Here is a 21399-nt window from a genome sequence, read left to right as displayed (position 1 = left end):
TTGCTGCGCTTATGTGAAGAAATAGCCTAATAGTTTATCAACATTTTTTTTTTAAGCTAAATGGTTCTGATCTGTTGTCAGCCACATTTGCTCTTAAACAGTTTTTTGATGCGAGTGTTTGTTTGTATTCATTTGGGATCTCACATCCCACAAATGTCCCAGAGTATGTTTGGAATATTTATTTATAGCACAGAAGGAGAGGTTGACCAATAGAATAGGTTTAACTTTAGAACTATGGGGATAGTAGTTTGACATAGGTGTTCGTTAGGCCTACTCATTTTGTTGGCAGACAAAGTAGGCAACGTGCCTCCAAATTCGATGAGGGATTCGCGCAGTTGCGTCCCCGACATGTCGGTCTTCACTTGTAGTATACTACTTCGCTGAGATGCCTGTGAGAAGGACCCGATCACTTAATTGAGATATCTGAGAGAGCCTTTTGAGTGAGAGGTGCTTCGGCGTATGGTAGCCGGGAGAAGGGAATTCTAATTATTATATTCAGCCCAAGAGCACAATACACTTTGGATTGCAAAAGTGATGGATTTTTTTTTAGGGGGCTTTACAGCCACACAAGGAGGATGCCACCGGGAAATATAAGGCCTGGTTAGAATATTAAGTGCTTGTCAAATTGTGAAGGAGAGACTGAAGTGTATGCAGCCTGCACAAAACAAACTAATCGGAGCTCGTGCCTTTCATGCATTTTTTTTTTCTTTCGAATTATCATTAGTCGCATCATGCAGCCTTAAAATGTATTAAAAATCAAAACGTATAGCCGAACGTTTGTATCGCAACTAGAGGTAGATAGCTGGGCTGTATACAGATGGGCTATGAACAGGTGCAGTGATCTGTGAGCTGCTCTGACAGCTGGTTCTTAAAGCTAGTGAGGGAGATGGGAATCTCTAGCTTCTCTAGAACTGGAAGGAAAGGCGACCAAAGGAGGAATTGGCTTTGGGGGTGACCAGTGAGATATACCTGCTGGAGAGCGTGCTACGAGTGGGTGCTGCTATGGTGACCAGCGAGCTGAGATGGGGTGGGGCTTTACCTAGCAGAGACTTGTAGATAACCTGTAGCCAGTGGGTTTGGCGACGAGTATGAAGCGAGGGCCAGCCAACGAGAGCGTATAGGTCGCAGTGGTGAGTAGTGTATGGGGCTTTGGTGGCAAAACAGATGGCACTGTGATAGACTACATCCAGTTTGCTGAGTAGTGTTGGAGGCTATTTTATAGATGACATCGCCAAAGTCAAGGATCGGTAGGATGTTCAGTTTTACAAGGGTATGTTTGGCAGCATGAGTGAAGGAAGCTTTGTTGCGAAATAGGAAGCGGATTCTAGATTTAATTTGATTGGAGATGTTTAATGTGAGTCTGGAAGGAGAGTTTACAGTCTAGCCAGACACCTAGGTATTTATCCATGTATTCTAAGCCAGAGCCAGAGGATTTAACAAGTTACTTCAATAAGGGATCATAGCTTTCACCTGGTCAGCTCGTGTCTTTAATGTAATTTACACTCAGTGTATATTACAATAGTTTTATGATATGGAAATGTGAGGTGCACATTTGGACTCATGGGTGTTTGGCCTGCTTGTATGACATCAATGTGGTATTATAATCATCAACGTCTCAGCTTTCAAAACACGTAGCCCTTGTAAGTTACAGCATTTCCCTCACTCCAGCAATGAAAAAATGTGCAAAAGCTGCCAAATTAGTGGGAGGATGGGGGAAACTTCTAGTCGCGTGTGGTGGTCTAAGTCAGAACGGCTGTCAAAATCCTTACAGAGCTGTGACTGAGTCCCTGAGATCATGTTACTGTACAGCCACTAGTTTCAATTTAGGCTCTTATCAGTGTGCAAATTTGACATTTTCAACCCATATACGGGTATGAGTGTAAAAGGCTGCTAGTAGTAGTACTAGTAATATAAATTGGATGTTGAATTCAAAATGCTGTTTTATATTAATTCAGAATTGTGAATGTTAATGGTAAGCTGCGTAGAGTTTCAGCAAGAATGTTGTTGGGGGGGTGGTGTAATATCATGTTGGTAGTCTTTAGAAGACTGTTGCAATTGGTTCATAACTCAATAGTTCAAATAGAGAAGTCCGGGTCCTTCCATGTAGTTTGTCTTGGACTGGGATCAAGTGTGGTAGTGAAGGGTCCCTCCCTCTCTCCCTGCCCTCCTTGCCTGGAAATCTGAGTCAGTCAGCAGGGCTAGAGCTATGACAGCTGATTGTCACCGATCCCTCTTCTCTCCCCCCCTCCCTTCCCATTGTCACGCCACTGCCAGTCTGCTGCATCAATTTGAGACCACCTCCTTCCTCACAGAAAGAACACTTCCACCACTTCAGCACTGGCCCTCTGTCTGTATCCTGTCAGGTATTTTTAGTCGTAAGACTATTTTGCCCTCAAATAACAGGAGTGTCCAGGGCCCGTATTCATTATGCGCCTAGGAGTGCTGATCTAGGATCATGTCTTCCACGTAATCTTATTCATTCTAATCTAAAATGTCAAACATCTTATTCAGCACTCTCACTCAAAGACACTTTATGAATGTGGGCCCTGATAAAGGGGTAAATAAATTTGTCAAAATAGTCAATCTGCTTTTTGGATGTTGGGGTGAGTGTAAATTGTGGCAATGTATTGTATGCTCCTCACTGTTGTGGTTCAGACTAGACTATTCAGTTGAAATTCTGTCATTTTGAATCGGTTACGCAAAGTGCAAGAACAATGTATTTTCACTGATACTCCAGTAACCTGGTAACATGTTTTAATTGAATGGGACCGTTGTTTTAACAATTGTTTCCGCTTAAGTGCAATGTCCCATTTCATACTGGTTGTTTCATACAAGTCACTCCTTCAGAGATGAGAGGCGGCGCCCATTTTAAATCTGACTGTGAACCCAGGTGCTTCCACGTGGCCAAAGCTCTCATTGCTTCTCATGGTCATGTCTACTCTGCCACCTTGTGGTCAACCTGAACCCAGACCCCATCTTAGATACTTGGACCTGCACGCTGCTGCTCTGTCCCATGTATTTGATGATTGCATGTTGAATCCAGTGTGCAACTAGTCCTGTATGTACTTCTACTGTCAACTTTATGCACCTCTGTCAGAATACCACTTACAATTCCCTGTGTGTTTAGATCAACAGAAAAAAATTGACTTTAATACTAAATTAAATTTGCGATCACTTTTTAACACTGTTTTAAAATACTTCTGGTTTGTGATGTGCTGCTTATTCTCTTCCTTTGCTCAACTAAGGTACTGTATAGAATCTTATTTGAATATTAGGATGTTAGCTACACCGCGGGGCACAGATGCCAAGATGCACACCCTAATCGCTCCTTAATTTGACCCCTGTCTGTTCTGTTCTACCAGAGTGTGCGAGACCCATCAGGTGCCTCCATAGCCTTGTACACGGCCAAACTCCACCACCCCAACAAGACAGGCAACCATGTTGTCCTGCAAGCTCTTTTCTATCTCCTGGACCAGGCTGTGGAGAGGTGAGAACAGAGATTTTATATACACTGCTCAAAAAACTAAAGGGAACACTTAAACACAATGTAACTCAAGTCAATCACATGTCTGAAATCAAACTGTCCACTTAGGAAGCAACACTGATTGACAATAAATTTCACATGCTGTTGTGCAAATGGAATAGACAACTGGTGGAAATTATAGGCATTTAGCAAGACACCCCCAATAAAGGAGTGGTTCTGCAGGTGGGGACCACAGACCACTTCTCAGTTCCTATGCTTCCTGGATGATGTTTTGGTCACTTTTGAATGCTGGCGGTGCTTTCACTCTAGTGGTAGCATGAGACGGAGTCTACAACCCACACAAGTGGCCGAGGTAGTTCAGCTCATCCAGGATGGCACATCAATGCGAGCTGTGGCAAGAAGGTTTGCTGTGTCTGTCAGCGTAGTGTCCAAAGCATGGAGGCGCTACCAGGAGACAGGCCAGTACATCAGGAGACGTGGAGGAGGCCGTAGGAGGGCAACAACCCAGCAGCAGGACCGCTACCTCGGCCTTTGTGCAAGAGGAGCACTGCCAGAGCCCTGCAAAATGACCTCTAGCAGGCCACAAATGTGCATGTGTCTGCTCAAATGGTCAGAAACAGACTCCATGAGGGTGGTATGAGGGCCTGACGTCCACAGGTGGGGGTTGGGCTTACAGCCCAACACCGTGCAGGACGTTTGGCATTTGCCAGAGAACACCAAGATTGGCAAATTCGCCACTGGCGCCGTGCTCTTCAGATGAAAGCAGGTTCACACTGAGCACGTGACAGACGTGACAGTCTGGAGACGCCGTGGAGAAAGTTCTGCTGCCTGCAACATCCTCCAGCATGACCGGTTTGGCAGTGGGTTAGTCATGGTGTGGGGTGGCATTTCTTTGGGGGGCCGCACAGCCCTCCATGTGCTCGCCAGAAGTAGCCTGACTGCCATTAGGTACCGAGATGAGATCCTCAGACCCCTTGTGAGACCATATGCTGGTGCGGTTGGCCCTGGGATCCTCCTGGGTTCCTCCTAATGCAAGACAATGCTAGACCTCATGTGGCTGGAGTGTGTCAGCAGTTCCTGCAAGAGGAAGGTATTGATGCTATGGACTGGCCTGCCCGTTCCCCAGACCTGAATCCAATTGAGCACATCTGGGACAAGATGTCTCGCTCCATCGACCAACGCCACGTTGCACCACAGACTGTCCAGGAGTTGGCGGATGCTTTAGTCCAGGTCTGGGAGGAGATCCCTCAGGAGACCATCCGGCACCTCATCAGGAGCATGCCCAGGTGTTGTAGGGGGGTCATACAGGCACGTGGAGGCCACACACACTACTGAGCTTCATTTTGACTTGTTTTAAAGACATTACATCAAAGTTGGATCAGCCTGTAGTGTGGTTTTCCACTTTAATTTTGTGTGTGACTCCAAATCCAGACCTCCATGGGTTGATAAATTTGATTTCCATTGATAATTTGTGATTTTGTTGTCAGCACATTCAACTATGTAAAGAAAAAATAAATTTAATAAGAATATTTCATTCATTCAGATCTAGGATGTTATTTTAGTGTTCCCTTTATTTTTTTGAGCTGTGTGTGTGTCATATAGCAGACACTCTTATCCAAAGACATGTTTTTACGTATTGGTGGTCCTGGGAATCTCACCCACTATCATGGTGTTCCAAGCGCCATGTTCTACCAACTAAGTTACGGAGGACCAGTATTATCTGTTCAGTTATGTGGATGAGACGCCGGGTTAAATGACATGATCAATTCCCTTTCATTGAAAATCAAGACCACTGGGTAAAAAAAAAGACAAATTGTACCAAATATGAGACATGTTGATGTGTGTGTGTGACCTGGCAGGTGTGTGTGTATATATATATATATATATATATATTTTACACCACTAATTGTGCATCAATGGCATTCATTATAGTACATTATGCATAGCACACGGAATTATACATCTGCTTATAATGTATTAAGAAGGTATTACCATCATACAGTACCAGTCAAAAGTTTGGACACCTACTCAAGGGTTTTTATAACATTTTTTACTATTTTCTACATTGTAGAATAATAGTGAAGTCATCAAAACTATGAAATACATGATTCCATATGTGTTAACCAAAAAAAAGTGTTAAACAAACCAATATATTTGAATTTCTTCAAGTAGCCACTCTTTGCCTTGATGACAGCTTTGCGCACGCTTTCCCTCCAGCTTTGAAACTCAAAGAAACGGCCTGGTGTTCATTTACGACATGGCGGGCTCCAACTACACCAACTTTGAGCTGGACCTGAGCAAGAAGATCCTCAACTTACTCAAGGTTAGAAAGTACTGAGCCAGCATATTGTAGTAGTGTATCAATATCTGTTCACCAGGATAATATGTTGACAGAAAATGTATGTTTATGAAAAAGTGGCCAGGATTGCAAAACCGTTCCAAAATTGCAGCTCTGCTCTCCACCAGGGGGCGTTCCCTGCCAGGCTGAAGAAAGTGTTGATAGTGGGTGCCCCTGTCTGGTTCCGCGTGCCCTACAACCTGCTGAGCCTACTGCTTAAGGAGAAACTCAGGGAGCGGGTGAGTGGAGTGGTATTGTTCTCACTATGGGCAGAATCATATCTTCAGAAACGAGCACCAAGTCCAACTTTAACTATCAAGAATGTGTGACAGTGACTGATGTTCTAAACCTACCTCCTAAGTATATGTGGCCAATGCAGGAATCACACAACCCTGGTGTTGCTAGCACCATGCAAGCTGCGCCATCAGTTTCCATTTAAAACAGTCGTTTTTCAGATGCACGGCTGATTCAAATAATCGACTCATCACGCTTTGATTATTTGAATCAGCTGTGTAGTGCTAGGGAAGGAAACAAAATGTGCACCCAGGGGAGGCCCCAGAAATTAGTTTTTGAAACCCTGGTTTTATTTATTGACTTACTCCTTTTTTATTTTTTTTATTTTTATCGAGTCACATTTTCAATCTGATGTCTTGTCCCATGATGCATTGAATGGGAATGAAATCAACCTAATCCTCTATTGTACTGAATCCATTGAACATCCTGAAGGCTTAAACCTACAGCTTACAAATCAGGATGTCCTAAAAAAGGATTCCAGACTTGTATTGACATGTGGTCCAGTTGTAATGACGTGAGTGTGTTTTGAAACGGAGCAAGGAAGTTATTTGACTGTGGTAGGTGAAGCCCTCACTCTTTCCTACATCCTTCCCCTCTCCTCTCCCAGGTCCAGATGGTCAGAATGTCTGACCTCTGCCAGCACCTCCCACGGGACTGTCTCCCTGAGCACCTGGGGGGGCTGCTGCCCCTGGATGCCCACGGCTGGAACCAGCAGCTTCTGGCTGGGCAGAACGGCCGTGTGGACCCCGTGGATGAGCTGGTTGGCATCCCCCTGGAGGACTCGTCGGTCCACAACCCTGGGCCTGAGGCCATGCGTCTGCCTGAGTTTATGGCCCACCTGGGCAGGCTCCAGCGCTCAGGCATCCACCTGGAGTATGAGGAAATCCGCAAGGAGCAACCACCTGGGACATTCCATTGTGCCCTGTGAGTAGATGGATAGAAGCACTTATAAAGGTTTAGCTTTGGGTCAGTCTACATTTCCAGGCTTTTGAGCTGGACGGGGAGAAGCCTAGAGTTCCGGGCCAATATTCACAAAGCGTCTGAGTAGGAGCTGATCTAGGATAAATCTCTCCTGTCCGTGTAATTGTATTCTTTATGATCTGAGGCAAAACTGATCATATACCAGCACTCCTACTCTGATTCTTTGAGGCCCCTGAACCCTCACTGGGTTACAAATGAGAGGAGACTGTAGGTTTATCGATTTAACTTCCAATGAAAGAAGTAAAGTGTCAAACTGGGTGGCAAAACTTTGCACCAGCAGGAACTTGATGTATTGTTTTATGATATTCATAAATCACCATTGGTTGATTTTGTGTCTGTCAATCTCTCCAGTACTGCATACAACCAGGAGAGGAATCGCTATGGGGATGTCCTGTGTCTTGACCAAACAAGAGTTCACCTGAAAACCAGAAGAAACGAGGTGTGTACTACTCAAAAGTGAAATGACGTTAAATGTAGTTCAAATGTACAGAATCATAATACAAGAGATATCAGTAACACTTTCTAGGAACCACCTGTGCATCGTGCATACAGTGCCTTCACTAAGTATTCATCATACCCCTTGACTTATTCCACATTTTGTTACAGCCTGAATTCAAAATATATTACATTTAAAAAAATAAAATGTCCATCTACACACAATACCCCATAATGACTAAGTGAAAATATTTTTTTTTTAATGTTTGCACATTTATTGAAAATGAAATAGATATCTCATTTACATACAGGGGGGGTATTTAGTCAGCCACCAATTGTGCAAGTTCTCCCAATTAAAAAGATGAGAGGCCTGTAATTTTCATCATAGGTACACTTCAACTATGACAGACAAAATTAGAAAAAAAATCCAGACTGGGAAGACTGAATCTGCAATATGTAGGCAGCTTGGTTTGAAGAAATCAACTGTGGGAGCAATTATTAGGAAATGGAAGACATACAAGACCACTGATAATCTCCCTCGATCTGGGGCTCCACGCAAGATCTCACCCCGTGGGGTCAAAATGATCGCAAAAATCCCAGAACCACACGGAGGGACCTAGTGAATGACCTGCAGAGAGCTGGGACCAAAGTAACAAAGCCTACCATCAGTAACACACTACGCCGCCAGTGACTCAAATCCTGCAGTGCCAGACGTGTCCCCCTGCTTAAGCCAGTACATGTCTTTTCACACTCAACAGTTTCCTGTGTGTAACAAAGGTCCACCACCCAAAGGACATCCAGCCAACTTGACACAACTGTGGGATGCATTGGAGTCAACATGGGTCAGCATCCCTGTGGACCGCTTTCGACACCTTGTAGAGTCCATGCCCGATGTATTGAGGCTGTTCTGAGGAAACAAGGGGGTGCAACTCAATATTAGGAAGGTGTTCAGTGTATAAATCATGTCCAAACAATTGAATTTGCCACAGGTGGACTTCAATCATGTTGCACTAGCTCAAGGATGATCAAAGGGAAATGGAGTGTCATAGCAAGGGGGTGTGAATACTTATGTACATTTTAGATATTTCTGTATTTCATTTTCAATAAATGCAAAAATGTCTAAACATGTTTTCACTTTGTCATTATGGGGTATTGTGTGTAGGTGGGTGAGAAGAGAACATTTTTTTAATCAATTTTGAATTCATGCTGTAATGCAACAAAATGTGGAATTAGTCAAAGGCTAGGAATACTTTCTGAAGGCATTGCCTTTCATCAAGCACAAAGTGCATTAGAAGACTTGCTGTAAGTATGTCTGTCTTTGTAAACGCACCTATGCCTACTGTTTACATGTGGTTCCCAGAACTTGAAAAATATTAATTTAAATGATTGATTAATCTTGAATATGCTATTAAGACATACAAATAACTGAGCTATATGTTTGTATAATGGTATCTGAATTGCTACTGTACAGCTCTGATGTTACAAGACCCCTATTCTATCATTTGCTGTGACAGTCCTGTTTTTTCCCACAGAGATCAGATTACATCAATGCCAGCTTCATGGACGGCTACAAACAGAAGAATGCGTACATCGGTACTCAAGGTACAAAGTCGTCAGTCTATGATACCTGCTAGTTTCACCATCAGATACTTTTGCACGAATACATTTTTTTCATGGGATATTTATTAATTTGTAAGAGATTCCTTTGGTTCTCAAACTATTGGTATTTTGGTAATACTAAAGTTGGCAGGTAAAATGCATTGATGTGGTGGATGTGTTGTAAGACTTGTCATAAGCATTTAGAGCCCCCTTGATGATTGACAAAATAATTGAGTCAATTGAAAATGTGATACATAAAGACTCATTTTAAATGCCCAGTGCAGTCAAAACATATATATTTTTTTCTCTTGTTGGATGTGGTAGAGATGTTGAAATGAGTTATTTCCACTGTCTAAATTTGCAAAAGCTAGTCCTCTATCCTAGTTTCTTTACTTTTCAGACTCCCTGGCTTTACATTAACATTTTTGTAATTTAGCAGACGCTCTTATCCAGAGTGACTTAGTTAGCTAGGTGGGACAACCACATATCAGTCAAAGTAACGTTTTCCTCAAAGTAGCTATCAGCAAAGTCTGAGCTAGTGGGGGGGGTCGGTCGGTCTGTCAAGTGTTAGTTCACAAAGGGGGTGGGGGTTGGTGTGCTGTGGGATTATTTAAGAGGTAGGGTTTTAGGAAGATGGGCAGGGATTCTGTTGCCACCATTGTGCCAGGACAGAAGAGCTTGGATTGGGCTGAGCACAAGCTGCCCTCCAGTAGGTGTGGAAGAGACCAGAGGTGGCAGAAGGGAGTGGTTGGGGTGTAGGGTTTGAGCATAGCTTGAAGGTAGGGAGGGGCAGTTCCTCTTGCAGCTCCGTAGGCAAGTACCATGGGTTTGTTGTGGTGCAAGCTTCAAATGGAAGCCAGTGGCGTGTGCGGAAGAGCGGGTGGCATGGGAGAACTTGGGAAGGTTAAACACCAGGCGGGCTGCAGTGTTCTGGATAAGCTGCAGGGGTTGAGTGGCTAGGTTTGGAGGAGAGGGAGACAGAAAAGGAAACAAGGTAGTTTGATCATAGACCTGGAAGGGGGTTGCACTGTGAGTAGGTGAACAGCCTCTAGTCAAGCGTATTGCTTGCCTTGTGAGTGGGAGGGGACTGGGAAAGAGTGAGGTCAAAAGGAGGGGAAAGAGTGAGTTTGAAAGAAAGTAATCGAAGGCAGACGTCAGAAGGTTGCCGGGGAGGGAGGAAGGAGAATCTCCACTTAGGAGAAATGAGTAGCCCTGTGCCATAACCGCGATGTCCAGATGCTCTCGGACTATGAGGGAGAACAGTCGGATGAAAAGAGAGCAGCGGTGTTCCATGTCTCTGTCAGGGCCAAAAAGTCAAGGGACTGAAGGGCAGCATAGGCTGAGATGAACTCTGCGTTCTTGATCGGCAGTTCCAAACGCTGCCATAAGCTTCTTTTTTTGGGTGATTACTTGCGAGCGGGACACAGTCAAGAAACAGTATAAATGTATGTCATTATCATTTCTACACAGTTTCCATTTGTTTTTTGTCCTTTTTAAAGTATATAGAGTTCAGGAATTGGCGTAAGCAGCATGAGTCCAAAGCCCCATCCTGCCCCGGTGTCACGGTATAGGCTGGTGTTGCAATGATGTGGGGAATGTTGTCCTGGCACATATTTGGTCCCTTTGTGCCAATTGCACAACGTTTCTACCCCCCTAAGAATTTAGGCTGTTCTGGAGGCAAAGGGGGTCCAACCTGGTACTAGATCGATGTATCTAATAAACTGGACACCGTGTCAAACATACACAGGCCGTATGCTTGACACCCCTGCTTTATGATGTCTTTATTAAAAGTAGTTAATTCTCTTCATTCTACCCTCTGCTGTCCATAGGACCACTGGAGAAAACCTATGGGGATTTCTGGAGGATGGTCTGGGAGCAAAACGTGCTAGTCATTGTCATGACAACAAGGTAGTTCATCTTCTTGCATATTTGTTTTACCCAGTGGGCATGATGTAGAGAATTGTTGTTAAATGAGTCATTGACATTTGGAAATGACTGTTGTGAACCAGACCCAAATACTGTAGGTTACAATGGGGCACTTCCTAGAGGTTCTAGAAAGATCGTCAATACCCTCATGGAGATAATCGATCTGTGTATTGCAGAGCGGACGAGGGAGGTCGGAAGAAGTGTGGTCAGTACTGGCCTCTGGAGGAAGGCGGCCAGGAGGTGTATGGTCACATGGCTGTGGTCAACCAGAGGGTGGACAATCACTCCCACTACAACCAGACCACCCTGGAGCTGCACAACATGGAGGTACAGTAGCAAGCTACAGGTCTCAAGTGACCTCTGCTCCCTTTACCCAAGGAGAACGCATGCCTTCCCATTGATGAATTATTTTTTATTTTTTTCAAGGACAAAAATCTGAGATTATCTAGCTATAGCACACACTACCATCTCTTCTTAGACTGTTGGCTAATATCAAAACTTCTATTGAGTTTGAACAATTGCAAAACATTGGTTGTTCACCCATTTTGAATCTACATCTCATGGGGGGGGTGTGTTCCAGAATTGTGAGCAGAGGCAGGTGACTCACTTCCAGTACCTTAGCTGGCCCGACTACGGCGTCCCCACCTCGGCCGTGACGCTCATTGACTTTCTGGGGGCTGTCAAGAGGCAGCAGAGGCGGTCAGTGAAGACCATGGGGCCCCAGTGGAGGGGCCACCCCTTGGGACCCCCCATGGTGGTTCACTGCAGTGCTGGCATCGGCAGAACAGGTGAATTATTAATTCTCATTGACGACCACCACTCTTTTAGTCTATGCGTGTCAGACTCATTCTAGTCCTTGAGTCCCAAATAAAGACGCATAACATGATATCATAAAGGTTCATACAGGCTTATATCGAACTTAATGATCTTCTTTCCTGCCAAAAATAAGCCCTGTGGTAAGATCGGTGTAAAGCACAGAATGACATAGAATCTCTATGGACAGTCATAGGTGTCACCTCAATTTCTCGAATAGGGATTTTATTTCTAAGGCAACTGTTCACCTTGGCTATAATGTATGGAGGGCCATAGTGAACTAATGTTATTCCTGTATTTTCCCCACAACACATTTGTTGATAATGATGTCTCCCGCCTTCCCTCCCCTACCCAGGTACCTTCTGTGCCCTGGACATCTGTCTGTCCCAGCTGCAGGATGTGGGGACGCTCAACGTGTGTCAGACGGTGCGGCGGATGAGAACGCAGAGGGCCTTCACCATCCAGACCCCAGACCAGTACTACTTCTGCCACAACGCCATCCTGGAGCACGCTCAGAGACAGGGCCTGCTCTCAGCCAATCAGTGATGCCTGGGGGTCGCCTCATAGTTCTCACGGCCAATCTGTGATGCCCTGGGTGTTGTCGTAGCCTATCAGTGACCCTTCGCACAGCCAATCTGTGAATCCAGGGGACACTTTGTAGCCAATCAGCATGCCCACTTCTTCCCTTTTTAAGAGGCCTTTAAGACCAACTCATTCCTCCTTCTGACTCTGCCACTTCTGACAGAGCCACAGTTGTGATGAAAAATGTTAGATAGTAAGACATAATAACATACAAGACACAGCAACCTGGCAACAAATGTTGTCAGTTTTGTGTCTTCTGAGGAAGATTTTGAATCATTATGTGGCCGTTATGTGTCTATGCGAGTCTGTTAGTGTTGTGACACACATCATTCGCTTTGGTGTCTTGTGTGATCCAGATACTTAGCAGTAACCGATGACATGAACTTTGCGTTCAACTTCCTTTTTTAAGAACCTACCACATCTGTGACCAGTTCAGTGGTCTTTGAGAAGGCCTTTTCTCTTGCTCTCTCCCTCTCTCCATTTACCTGTGAAAGCAGAGAGGAATGGTATTGGAGAAGAAAGTAATAATAGTTTTTTTTTTTTTTTCAATGGTCTTTTGCCTCTTGGTATTGTCGTTGTGACCGTAGCGATACAACTATACTTGGCATACAAGCATTGAACCCCCCAACTTCCCCTGGGTCATTGAATCGAATGGCTACATGTAGAAGTTGCCCCTGAGATGCATGTGGACTTCTCATCTTACCCTACCCCCAATCCAAGCCTCAACCATTGAGTTAAAATGCATAGATGACCTTAAGTTCAACTTTAAGTAATACTAAACACATTGTTTTTGTGAGCAGCTGATAAAGTTGGTATCTCAATGCATTTCCTGCAGATCTAATAATTAAGAGCTGGCCTCCTGACAACACATGAACCATCTGCCTTCACTCTGTTATTGTAAGTCATTCACATTGGCTGTTCAAACGTTCCTTGTGAAAATCTTGTAGTGATCATGACATGAAATGTTTGGTCGCCGCTGCTTTCACTCAGTAGTTGTTCAGTATGCTTCAGTTGTGTCATGTACGTCTATTGAGCCGCCTATGCTGCGATGGACCTGGTGTAGGAAGGCCATAACCCTGCTTCCGCTTTAAGACACCTGTCCTAGACCTCACCTCAGTAAAGTGCAATAGACTTTTATACACAGCCATGTTGAAGCACTTTGTGCTTTTAGAGATTACAGTTCTTGTGTTGGTAAAGTGCATTTAAGGTGAAATTACAATTATAGGAGATTGTATACGTGTAATATACAGTGCCTTCAGAAAGTATTCACACTTATTTACTTGTTCCACATTTTGTTACAGCCTGAATTAAATATGTTTTTTCTCACCCATCTACACACAATACCTCATAATGACAAAGTGAAAACATGTTTTTTTATTACATTTATTGAAAATTAAATACAGAAATCGAATTTACATAAGTATTCACACCCCTGAGTCAATACTTTGTAGAAGCATCTTTGGCGGCGATTACAGCTTTATGTTTTCTTGGGTAAGTTTAAGAGCTTTGCACACCTGGATTTTACAATCTTGGTAAGCAACTCCAGTGTAGATTTGGCCTTATGTTTTAGGTAATTGTCTTGCTGAAAGGTGAATTTGTCTACCAGTGTCTGTTGGAAAGCAGAGTGAACCAGGTTTTTCTCTAGGATTTTTTTTATTTGCTTACAGCTGTATTCTGTTTCTTTTTAGCTTAAACTCCCTAGTCCTTGCCAATGACAAGCATACCCATAACATGATGCAGCCACCACCATGCTTGAAAATATGAAGTGGTACTCATTGATGTTGGATTTGCCCAAAACACAAAGTTTTGTATTCAGGGAAAAAGTGAATTTCTTTGCCACATTACTTTAAGTGCCTTGTTGCAAACAAGGTGCATGTTTTGGAATTTGCGTATCCTGTACGGGCTTCCTTTTCACTCTGTCATTAGGTTAGTATTGGGAAAGGGGGATACCTAGTCAGTTGTACATCTGAAATGTGTCTTCATTGTGGAGTAACTACAATGTTCCATTCTCATATTACAACCATTAAATTCTAACTGTTTTAAAACCACCTTTGGCCTCATGGTCAAATCCCTGAGCATTTTCCTTCCTCTCCAGCAATTGAATTAGGAAGGACGCCTTTATCTTTGTAATGACTGGGTGTATTGATACACCGTCCAAAGCCTAATTAATCATTTCACCATGCTCAGAAGGATATTAAGTGTCTGCTTTTTATATTTTTACACATCTACCAATCAGTGCCCTTTGCAAAACATTGAAAAACCTGCCTGGTCTTTGTGGTTGAATCTGTGCTTGAAATTCACTACTCAATTGAAGGACCTTACAATGTATTATCTGTATGTGTGGGGTACAAAGATGGGATACTCATTCAAAACTAATGTTAACCACTATTATTGAACACTGAATGATTCCATGCAACTTGTGATTTGTAGCACATTTTACTCCTGAACTTATTTAGGCTTGCCACAACAAAGGGGTTAAATACTTATTGACTCAAGACATTTCAGCGTTAAATGTTTCCACAACCAAAATTCCACTTTGACATTTGGGTGTAGATCAGTGACACAAATCTTAATTTAATCAAACATTTTTTAGGCTGTAACAACAAAATGTGGACAAAGTAAAGGGGTGTGAACTCTCTGAAGGCACTGTAGGTACAATATAACTTGATTACTGTTGATTGGACATTTGACCTTCAAAGTATTCAGACCCCTTTACTTTTTCCACATGTTGTTAGCTTTATTCTGAAATATATATATAAAAACAAAATTAAATCCTCAATCTACACACAATACCCCACTATGACAAAGCAAAAACAGTATTTTAGACCATTTTTACAAATGTTTTTTAAATACCTTATTTACATAAGTATTCAGAACCTTTGCTATGAGTCTTGAAAATGAGCTCAGGTGCATCCTATTTCCATTGATTATCCTTGATGTTTCTACAACTGGGTTGGATATGATTTGGTAAGGCACACACTTGTATAAGGTCCCACAGTGGACAGTCCATGTCAGAGCAAAAACCAAGCCATGAGGTCAAAGGAATTGTCCGTAGAGCTCTGAGACAGGATTGTGTCGAGGCACAGATCTAGGGAAAGGGTACCAAAACATTTCTGCAGCATTGAAGTTCCCCAAGAACACAGTGGCCTCATCATTCTTAAATTGAAGTTTGGAACCACGAAGACTCTTCCTAGAGCTGGCCGCCTAGCCAAACTGAGCAATCCAGGAAGAAGGGCCTTGGTCAGAGAGGTGACCAAGAACCTTATGGTCACTCTGACAGAGCTCCAGTGTTCTTCTGTGGAGATGGGAGAACCTTCCATCTCTGCAGAACTCTACCAAGCAGGCCTTTTATGGTAGTGGGCAAGCCACTCCTCAGTAAAAAGGAGGCAAGTCAGGATCAAGGGAAAGATTAATGGAACAAAGTACAGAAGATCCTTGATGAAAACCTGCTCCAGAGCGTTTGGGGCCCCAGTCTGAGGTCCCAAACGCTCTGGAGCAGGTTAAGGTTTACCTTGCAACAGGACAAAGACCCCAAGACAATAAAGGAGTGGCTTCTGGACACTCTGAATGTCCTTGAGTGACCCAGCAAGAGCCTGGACTTGACCCGATCGAACATCTCTGGAGAGGCCTGGAAATAGCTGTGCAGCGACACTCCCCATCCAACCTGACAGAGCTTGAGAGGATCTGCAGAAAATAATGGGAGAAACTCCCCAAATGCAGGTGTGTCATACCCAAGAAGACTCTGCTGTAATCTCTGCCAATGGTGCTTCAACAATGTATTTAGTAAAGGGTCTGAATACTTAAGTAAATGTGATATTTCACTTTTTATAAATTTGCAAAAATGGCTAACCTGTTTTTGCTTTGTCACTGGTGTATTGTGTTTAGATTGGGGGGGGGTGATTTAATCAAATTTAGAATAAGGCTGTAACGTAACAATGTGGAAAAAGTGAAGGGGTCTGAGTAGTTTCCGAATATAATCCATCTGAACCTGACATCTTGTCATGATTACACGTCGAATATTACCGTTCCCATTGCTGTACAGTGCCTGTGCATCATTATATGGCATCTTATAGTTGGATGAAATAATGTGTTCTTTGCAACTGAATTCATATTGAATTTGCTTGAAGTGGAGCCTCATTTAAGTCTGCCATCCTCGTGCACTCTTATTTTAGAATTATTACTTTCAATGACGGACACAAAGTGTGACCAATATTATTTTTCTATTGTATTCAACTTTTTCTTACAAGTATTCAGACTTTAAAAGTATCTACTTTAAATTATATTCGCAGTTGTAACATTACTTGTTATTAGTATGATTGAGGACAACTGACTCAAACTATGCTGTATGAAAAGCCAACATTTGTCTACACATGTGCATTTGAAATGGTTCTGTCTTATTACCCAATTTTTGTTTTGCCAAGTATTATGTTTTCCAATCAAAGGAGATTGGGATATGTCCAATAACCTTTCAAAGGAAAAACAAAACAGTGTATTCAGCATATTAAATGAAAAATGGTGATTCCCAATTGTGTGCTTTTGTCATATTTGAATCTGGTTTGTCTAGACTAATCATAACTCTGAAAAAATCTAAGTTTGAAGAAAATGATTAATTTGGCTGTAATTATTTTTCTGTGACTTGATTACATTTCTTAGCATCTATTAAAGGTTAGTCTTGGCTCCAGAATTGTTTTGCAGCTTTCTGAGGTGGCCAAAAGCTCCATAAATTCCAGAAGGGGGAGCTAAGATCTTTTCAACTCCAACTTTAGAATTCCATCTCCCCTGTGATAACTGTTACTTGCTCTTGCTAAAACTTTGCGTTATCTGCTGTTTACCTTTTTAAAAAGTTTGTGTCCAGTAGTGGTGGTTTGGACATCAATGATAGGATGCCCTAATATTATCACCACAGGGAAATTGTCACCCCTAATGAGCCTTCATTCTATCCTTACATCTTATTTAAATTTCTTAGTATTGTTGGACAAATGTGAATACAATTGCATTTACTGCACAGACTCAACTCACAGGTTTTGTTTTTTGCTCCAACACAGCAGTAGCCTATGGCCAAGTGTCACTTCTCAGTCTGCATGCATTTAAGATATCATAGAAGTTAAAAGTAGCAGAGGCTTTTCTTTTTTAAGTGTCATGCCTCATGTCTTGATTCCATGGTTATAATTTAGGCTTGCTTGAATCAAGATGCTCTTAATTTGGAGGAAACCTGGTGGCATCCAACTGAAAGTGAAGGTAGCCTAATCGAGAATAGATATTATTACATTATGTACCATTTTTAATTATATGGTATAAGATGCATTTAAAAAATTCTGCCCACATTAGTTGCTCCCAAAGGCTATTTAATAAAGATTGGTAACATTTCAACCATCAAGGTCTTCCTCTTTTGCTGTTTACTCTGTTGTCACCAGGTGAGTCTTCTGCCATAGCTTATACATCTGGATAGAATCTACTGACAAGAACATACCTACAATTTAAAAAAATATATATATATGAATCAAAGTTCATACCAAATCGTTATTTGTTTAAAACTATTACATTTCTTAGACTAGACCAGCATAAAAAAGTAGGCCTATAGGTAACAGTTTGGCGGGTAATATTTAAACTCAAATGACGTAAGAAGAAGTGTACGCCAATGCAAGAGGAGGGGGGGGCGTTTCCAACTATTTTGTTACAAACACGAATCCGGAGTGAGAAGACCATTTTTCCTAGGTATGTAACAGCTGGTAAAGCAAACATAAATGTTTCTGCTTTCATATTTCGAACCATATGACGTTCATAAAGATTGGGAAGGTTAAGGGCATATAGGCTATGAATCTTGTTCTTGCAAATGTATTGGTGTTTACGCGATAATGTCAAAGGAACGGCCAAAATAAGGACATGGTTGCAAGCCAAATTTTCCCCTAGTATGCGTTTCTGTTGCTGAAAGAACGCGAATTAACTGTAAATGGGGTTATATATAAATTGTTTACACTTCCAGAGAAGTAAAAAAAACAACTATGTAGTATCTTGCAGACCTCGATGTATAGGCTACAGTTTGCAAATGGATCGGCAGGGGGAGGGAGTTATATTGGTGAATAGGACATTTTACTCCGAGTATCAAAGTAAACACAGAATTTAATCAAGACGGTCAAACTAAGACATTTACAACTGCTTTTGACACGGAATTGCCTGTAACTTCAATTGTAATGACGCTTACAAAATGTTTCATAGTTCCTATTTGACTTTGGCATTGAATGTGGAGGGCAACTGACTTGCATGTTTCAAACGAAATCATCTAAATTGTTGTCTTGTATATCAGGTTTCAACCATTGTCCTCGTTGCGAGTGCCAAATCTACGCACCACAAAGCTGCTGCAACCGAGGAAATAATATAATTTGCCGTTTCCCGTATTGCTTTAGAACGCAGCATTTCAATCGTTCCTGTTAATTTTCGGTAGAAAAAGTAAGAGGGGCATATCGAACCAGCTAGCATTTGGGATTTTGCAGGGCTAATGTGACGCTCCAGTTACACTCTGCTAGCTATATCGAGGGAGACCGAGACTTGTCTGCCATCAATCCTATAAAACTTGAAGAAATGTCCTTCCTCTGTCCTAGCTGGTTAGCTTTAATGTTGGCTACATGCTTAAAATGTTTCCGCTCTAGCAATAACCATATGGCTTTTTGTGTTTGACAACATTCTAGATCTGGTGCCTACGTCGGTCGAAATGGTTAGCTGTGTTATTTCCGAACCTGAATAAGTCACATAGGCGAATCCAGTTGAGGCGCCTGTTTGGCTGTATTCAGCAGAAGCATGCCAAAACCCGATTCAGAACGAATTAAAATGTGCGTACTCGTCAATGTCTCGTAATCTGTACACTGGCACGGTTGTCATACAATCGCTGCTGTAACTCCTCGGGTGGAGGAGGGAGAAATCCCTGGCTGTGTTTCAGCTCCGCCTCCCGTGGGCGATGGTTTATTTTGGAAGTTCCACCACAGTTTCTAAACCCAGAGGCGCGATATCGCGAGACTTATGGGAACGTTTGCGAAACAGGCCAGGGTTTGAGGAGTGAAATGTTATTCCAAAGTTAATTTTATCGAAATCTAAAGGCACTACCTAGATTTGAGCCAATATATTAATGAATGTCAGGCCAATGTCTTGCTGAATATGTTATTACTCCGACCTCGTAGAAGTGCCAAACTGACACGTTTTCATTTGTCAAAAACAACTTTTGTGCCTTTGACAGCCTGCATATGCGCAGTAATGCGCGAGACAACTCGGTGGATAATCTGTTTCCCTCCAGCAGGTGACGTTGTTTCGCCCACAAATCAATGAGTTTTTATATGGAGGTCAATGAGTGTTACATTTGGTCAACACATTTTTTTTTCCTACGTGAGGTTTATTTGATCGAATATAAGTTTTGTAATGCTTCAGTTGTACGAGTGTACTGATAAGTAGTATAAATGACATGCCGCCAATTTAGAGAAAAATCACGTTATAGTAGTTGTCTCGAGATGACTATGCATATTCATAAAATGAGGTGGCGAAGGATATCATTGCACTACTTAACCCGCATCCAAATTCAGTTTAGAGATACACCCGCGTCATTGGCATAGGGTTTGCTGGATGCTTCTGACTTGGACTGAAATAGGGCCCGGTACTCATGTTGAGTGCCAGGACGGTTGATATTTAGGTGCAGGTTCGCCACAGTACTTTTGAGCTAATATTCTATAAGAGGAACATGAGTTTAAGCAGTAGAACATTTTAGGTGCCGGTCTGGGGCCGAAAAGCTCCCCCCTGACAGAAATTAAGTAAATTGAGGGTGGGGGGTGATTTTGGCACGTTCATTTTCTTGCATGCAGAAATCGTTGTCGTTCCCCCCCTTCTAATTTCCTTAATTTTGTGGCTGGAGTCAAATACTTCCCGTGGCACACACTACTGGTCAACATGAGCTACCAAAATTATTCTGAAGTGTGCCAGGCCTTGCAGACCCAAGATAGAAAGGGATAAGAATTTCGTCAGGCAAGAAAATGGCCTTGCCGAAATCCCCTCCACCTAATTTTTTTACATTTTGTGGCTAGTCAAATACTTTCTATAGCACAAACTTCACTTCGGGATAGGCAACCGAAATTAATTATTAATTTATGTGTGTTATATTAAACATAGGAGAGAGTCAAATGTAGGCAAGCAATAAACATTACAGAACAACTACTAGTCAAATAAGACATGGGAGAGATGATGAATTTTAGCAAATAGATTTATTTATAGAATACATTTGAAACAAATAACCAAACCTGAAAACTACAGACATTACTAGTGCCTCCCCGCGATCAAACCGACATTAAAAAAAATGAAATGCAGCCTAACGTGATCAGAAATGTTAACTAGCAAGCAAGTCGCAGCAATTAATATTTGTGTGTGCGCGTTCATGCGAAGGGGATGGAGAATTCTGGCAGGGGGAGCTTTTCGGCACTACACCGGTACTCCGCTCTGGTGAGCTCCTGCCCGTCAAGCACTGCCTCTGACTGGTCTTGGAACAGTAACAGTGGGCACTCTCTCCCCGCTTGGCTCTATGGGATATGTAGTGATTTCTGCCAACACAGCCAGATATGTACACAGTCTTGTACCCTTAACCTTATTTAAACTGACTATCATATTTGTTGATTAAATTGGACATAATTAGTATAATGTGTAATGCTAGAATTAAGTTAATTGACAGAACTCTACAGATCGCCAATGGCTAAATTACTTCCCCCGACATGAAGGGTCCGCAGAGATCCTCCTCACACCTCTGAAAGAGGCTATACAGACATGCCTGACATGCCTGGTGACCAAATTGATGATGTTTTCCGTGCAGCGAGAGTTGAGTGGAGACTAACGGATTCGGTTCAGTCAGTCGTCCTGATGAGGAATAACTTGTGATATTGATACCATCTGGATCACGTGATAGTCTTCACTGCTCAAT

At 42.5% G+C, this 21399-nt stretch overlaps 2 protein-coding genes across 4 annotated transcripts in view; both read left to right on the top strand.

The window, feature by feature from the left end:
- Nucleotides 1–15206, top strand: part of ptpn9a (protein tyrosine phosphatase non-receptor type 9a) — a 39267-nt gene extending 24061 nt beyond the window's left edge. For all 3 annotated transcript variants that reach the window (XM_042301339.1, XM_042301340.1, XM_042301341.1), the window contains 10 exons: nt 3363–3487; nt 5702–5807; nt 5951–6061; nt 6724–7040; nt 7449–7536; nt 9065–9134; nt 10961–11039; nt 11234–11384; nt 11638–11845; nt 12226–15206. In XM_042301339.1, coding sequence (XP_042157273.1) covers nt 3363–3487; nt 5702–5807; nt 5951–6061; nt 6724–7040; nt 7449–7536; nt 9065–9134; nt 10961–11039; nt 11234–11384; nt 11638–11845; nt 12226–12416 — 1446 coding nt within the window. In that variant the 3' untranslated portion in view covers nt 12417–15206. The remainder of the gene's footprint in view (nt 1–3362; nt 3488–5701; nt 5808–5950; nt 6062–6723; nt 7041–7448; nt 7537–9064; nt 9135–10960; nt 11040–11233; nt 11385–11637; nt 11846–12225) is intronic.
- A 2892-nt stretch (nt 15207–18098) lies between these two features.
- Nucleotides 18099–21399, top strand: part of sin3aa (SIN3 transcription regulator family member Aa) — a 33267-nt gene continuing 29966 nt past the window's right edge. The window contains exon 1 of the mRNA XM_024379024.2: nt 18099–18167. The gene's annotated coding sequence lies outside the window, so the exon portion shown is untranslated. The remainder of the gene's footprint in view (nt 18168–21399) is intronic.

This window comes from Oncorhynchus tshawytscha, linkage group LG19 (genome assembly GCF_018296145.1).
Source record: "Oncorhynchus tshawytscha isolate Ot180627B linkage group LG19, Otsh_v2.0, whole genome shotgun sequence".
In the NCBI taxonomy this organism is placed as follows: domain Eukaryota; kingdom Metazoa; phylum Chordata; class Actinopteri; order Salmoniformes; family Salmonidae; genus Oncorhynchus; species Oncorhynchus tshawytscha.
This window is presented reverse-complemented; position numbering and strand designations above follow the sequence as displayed.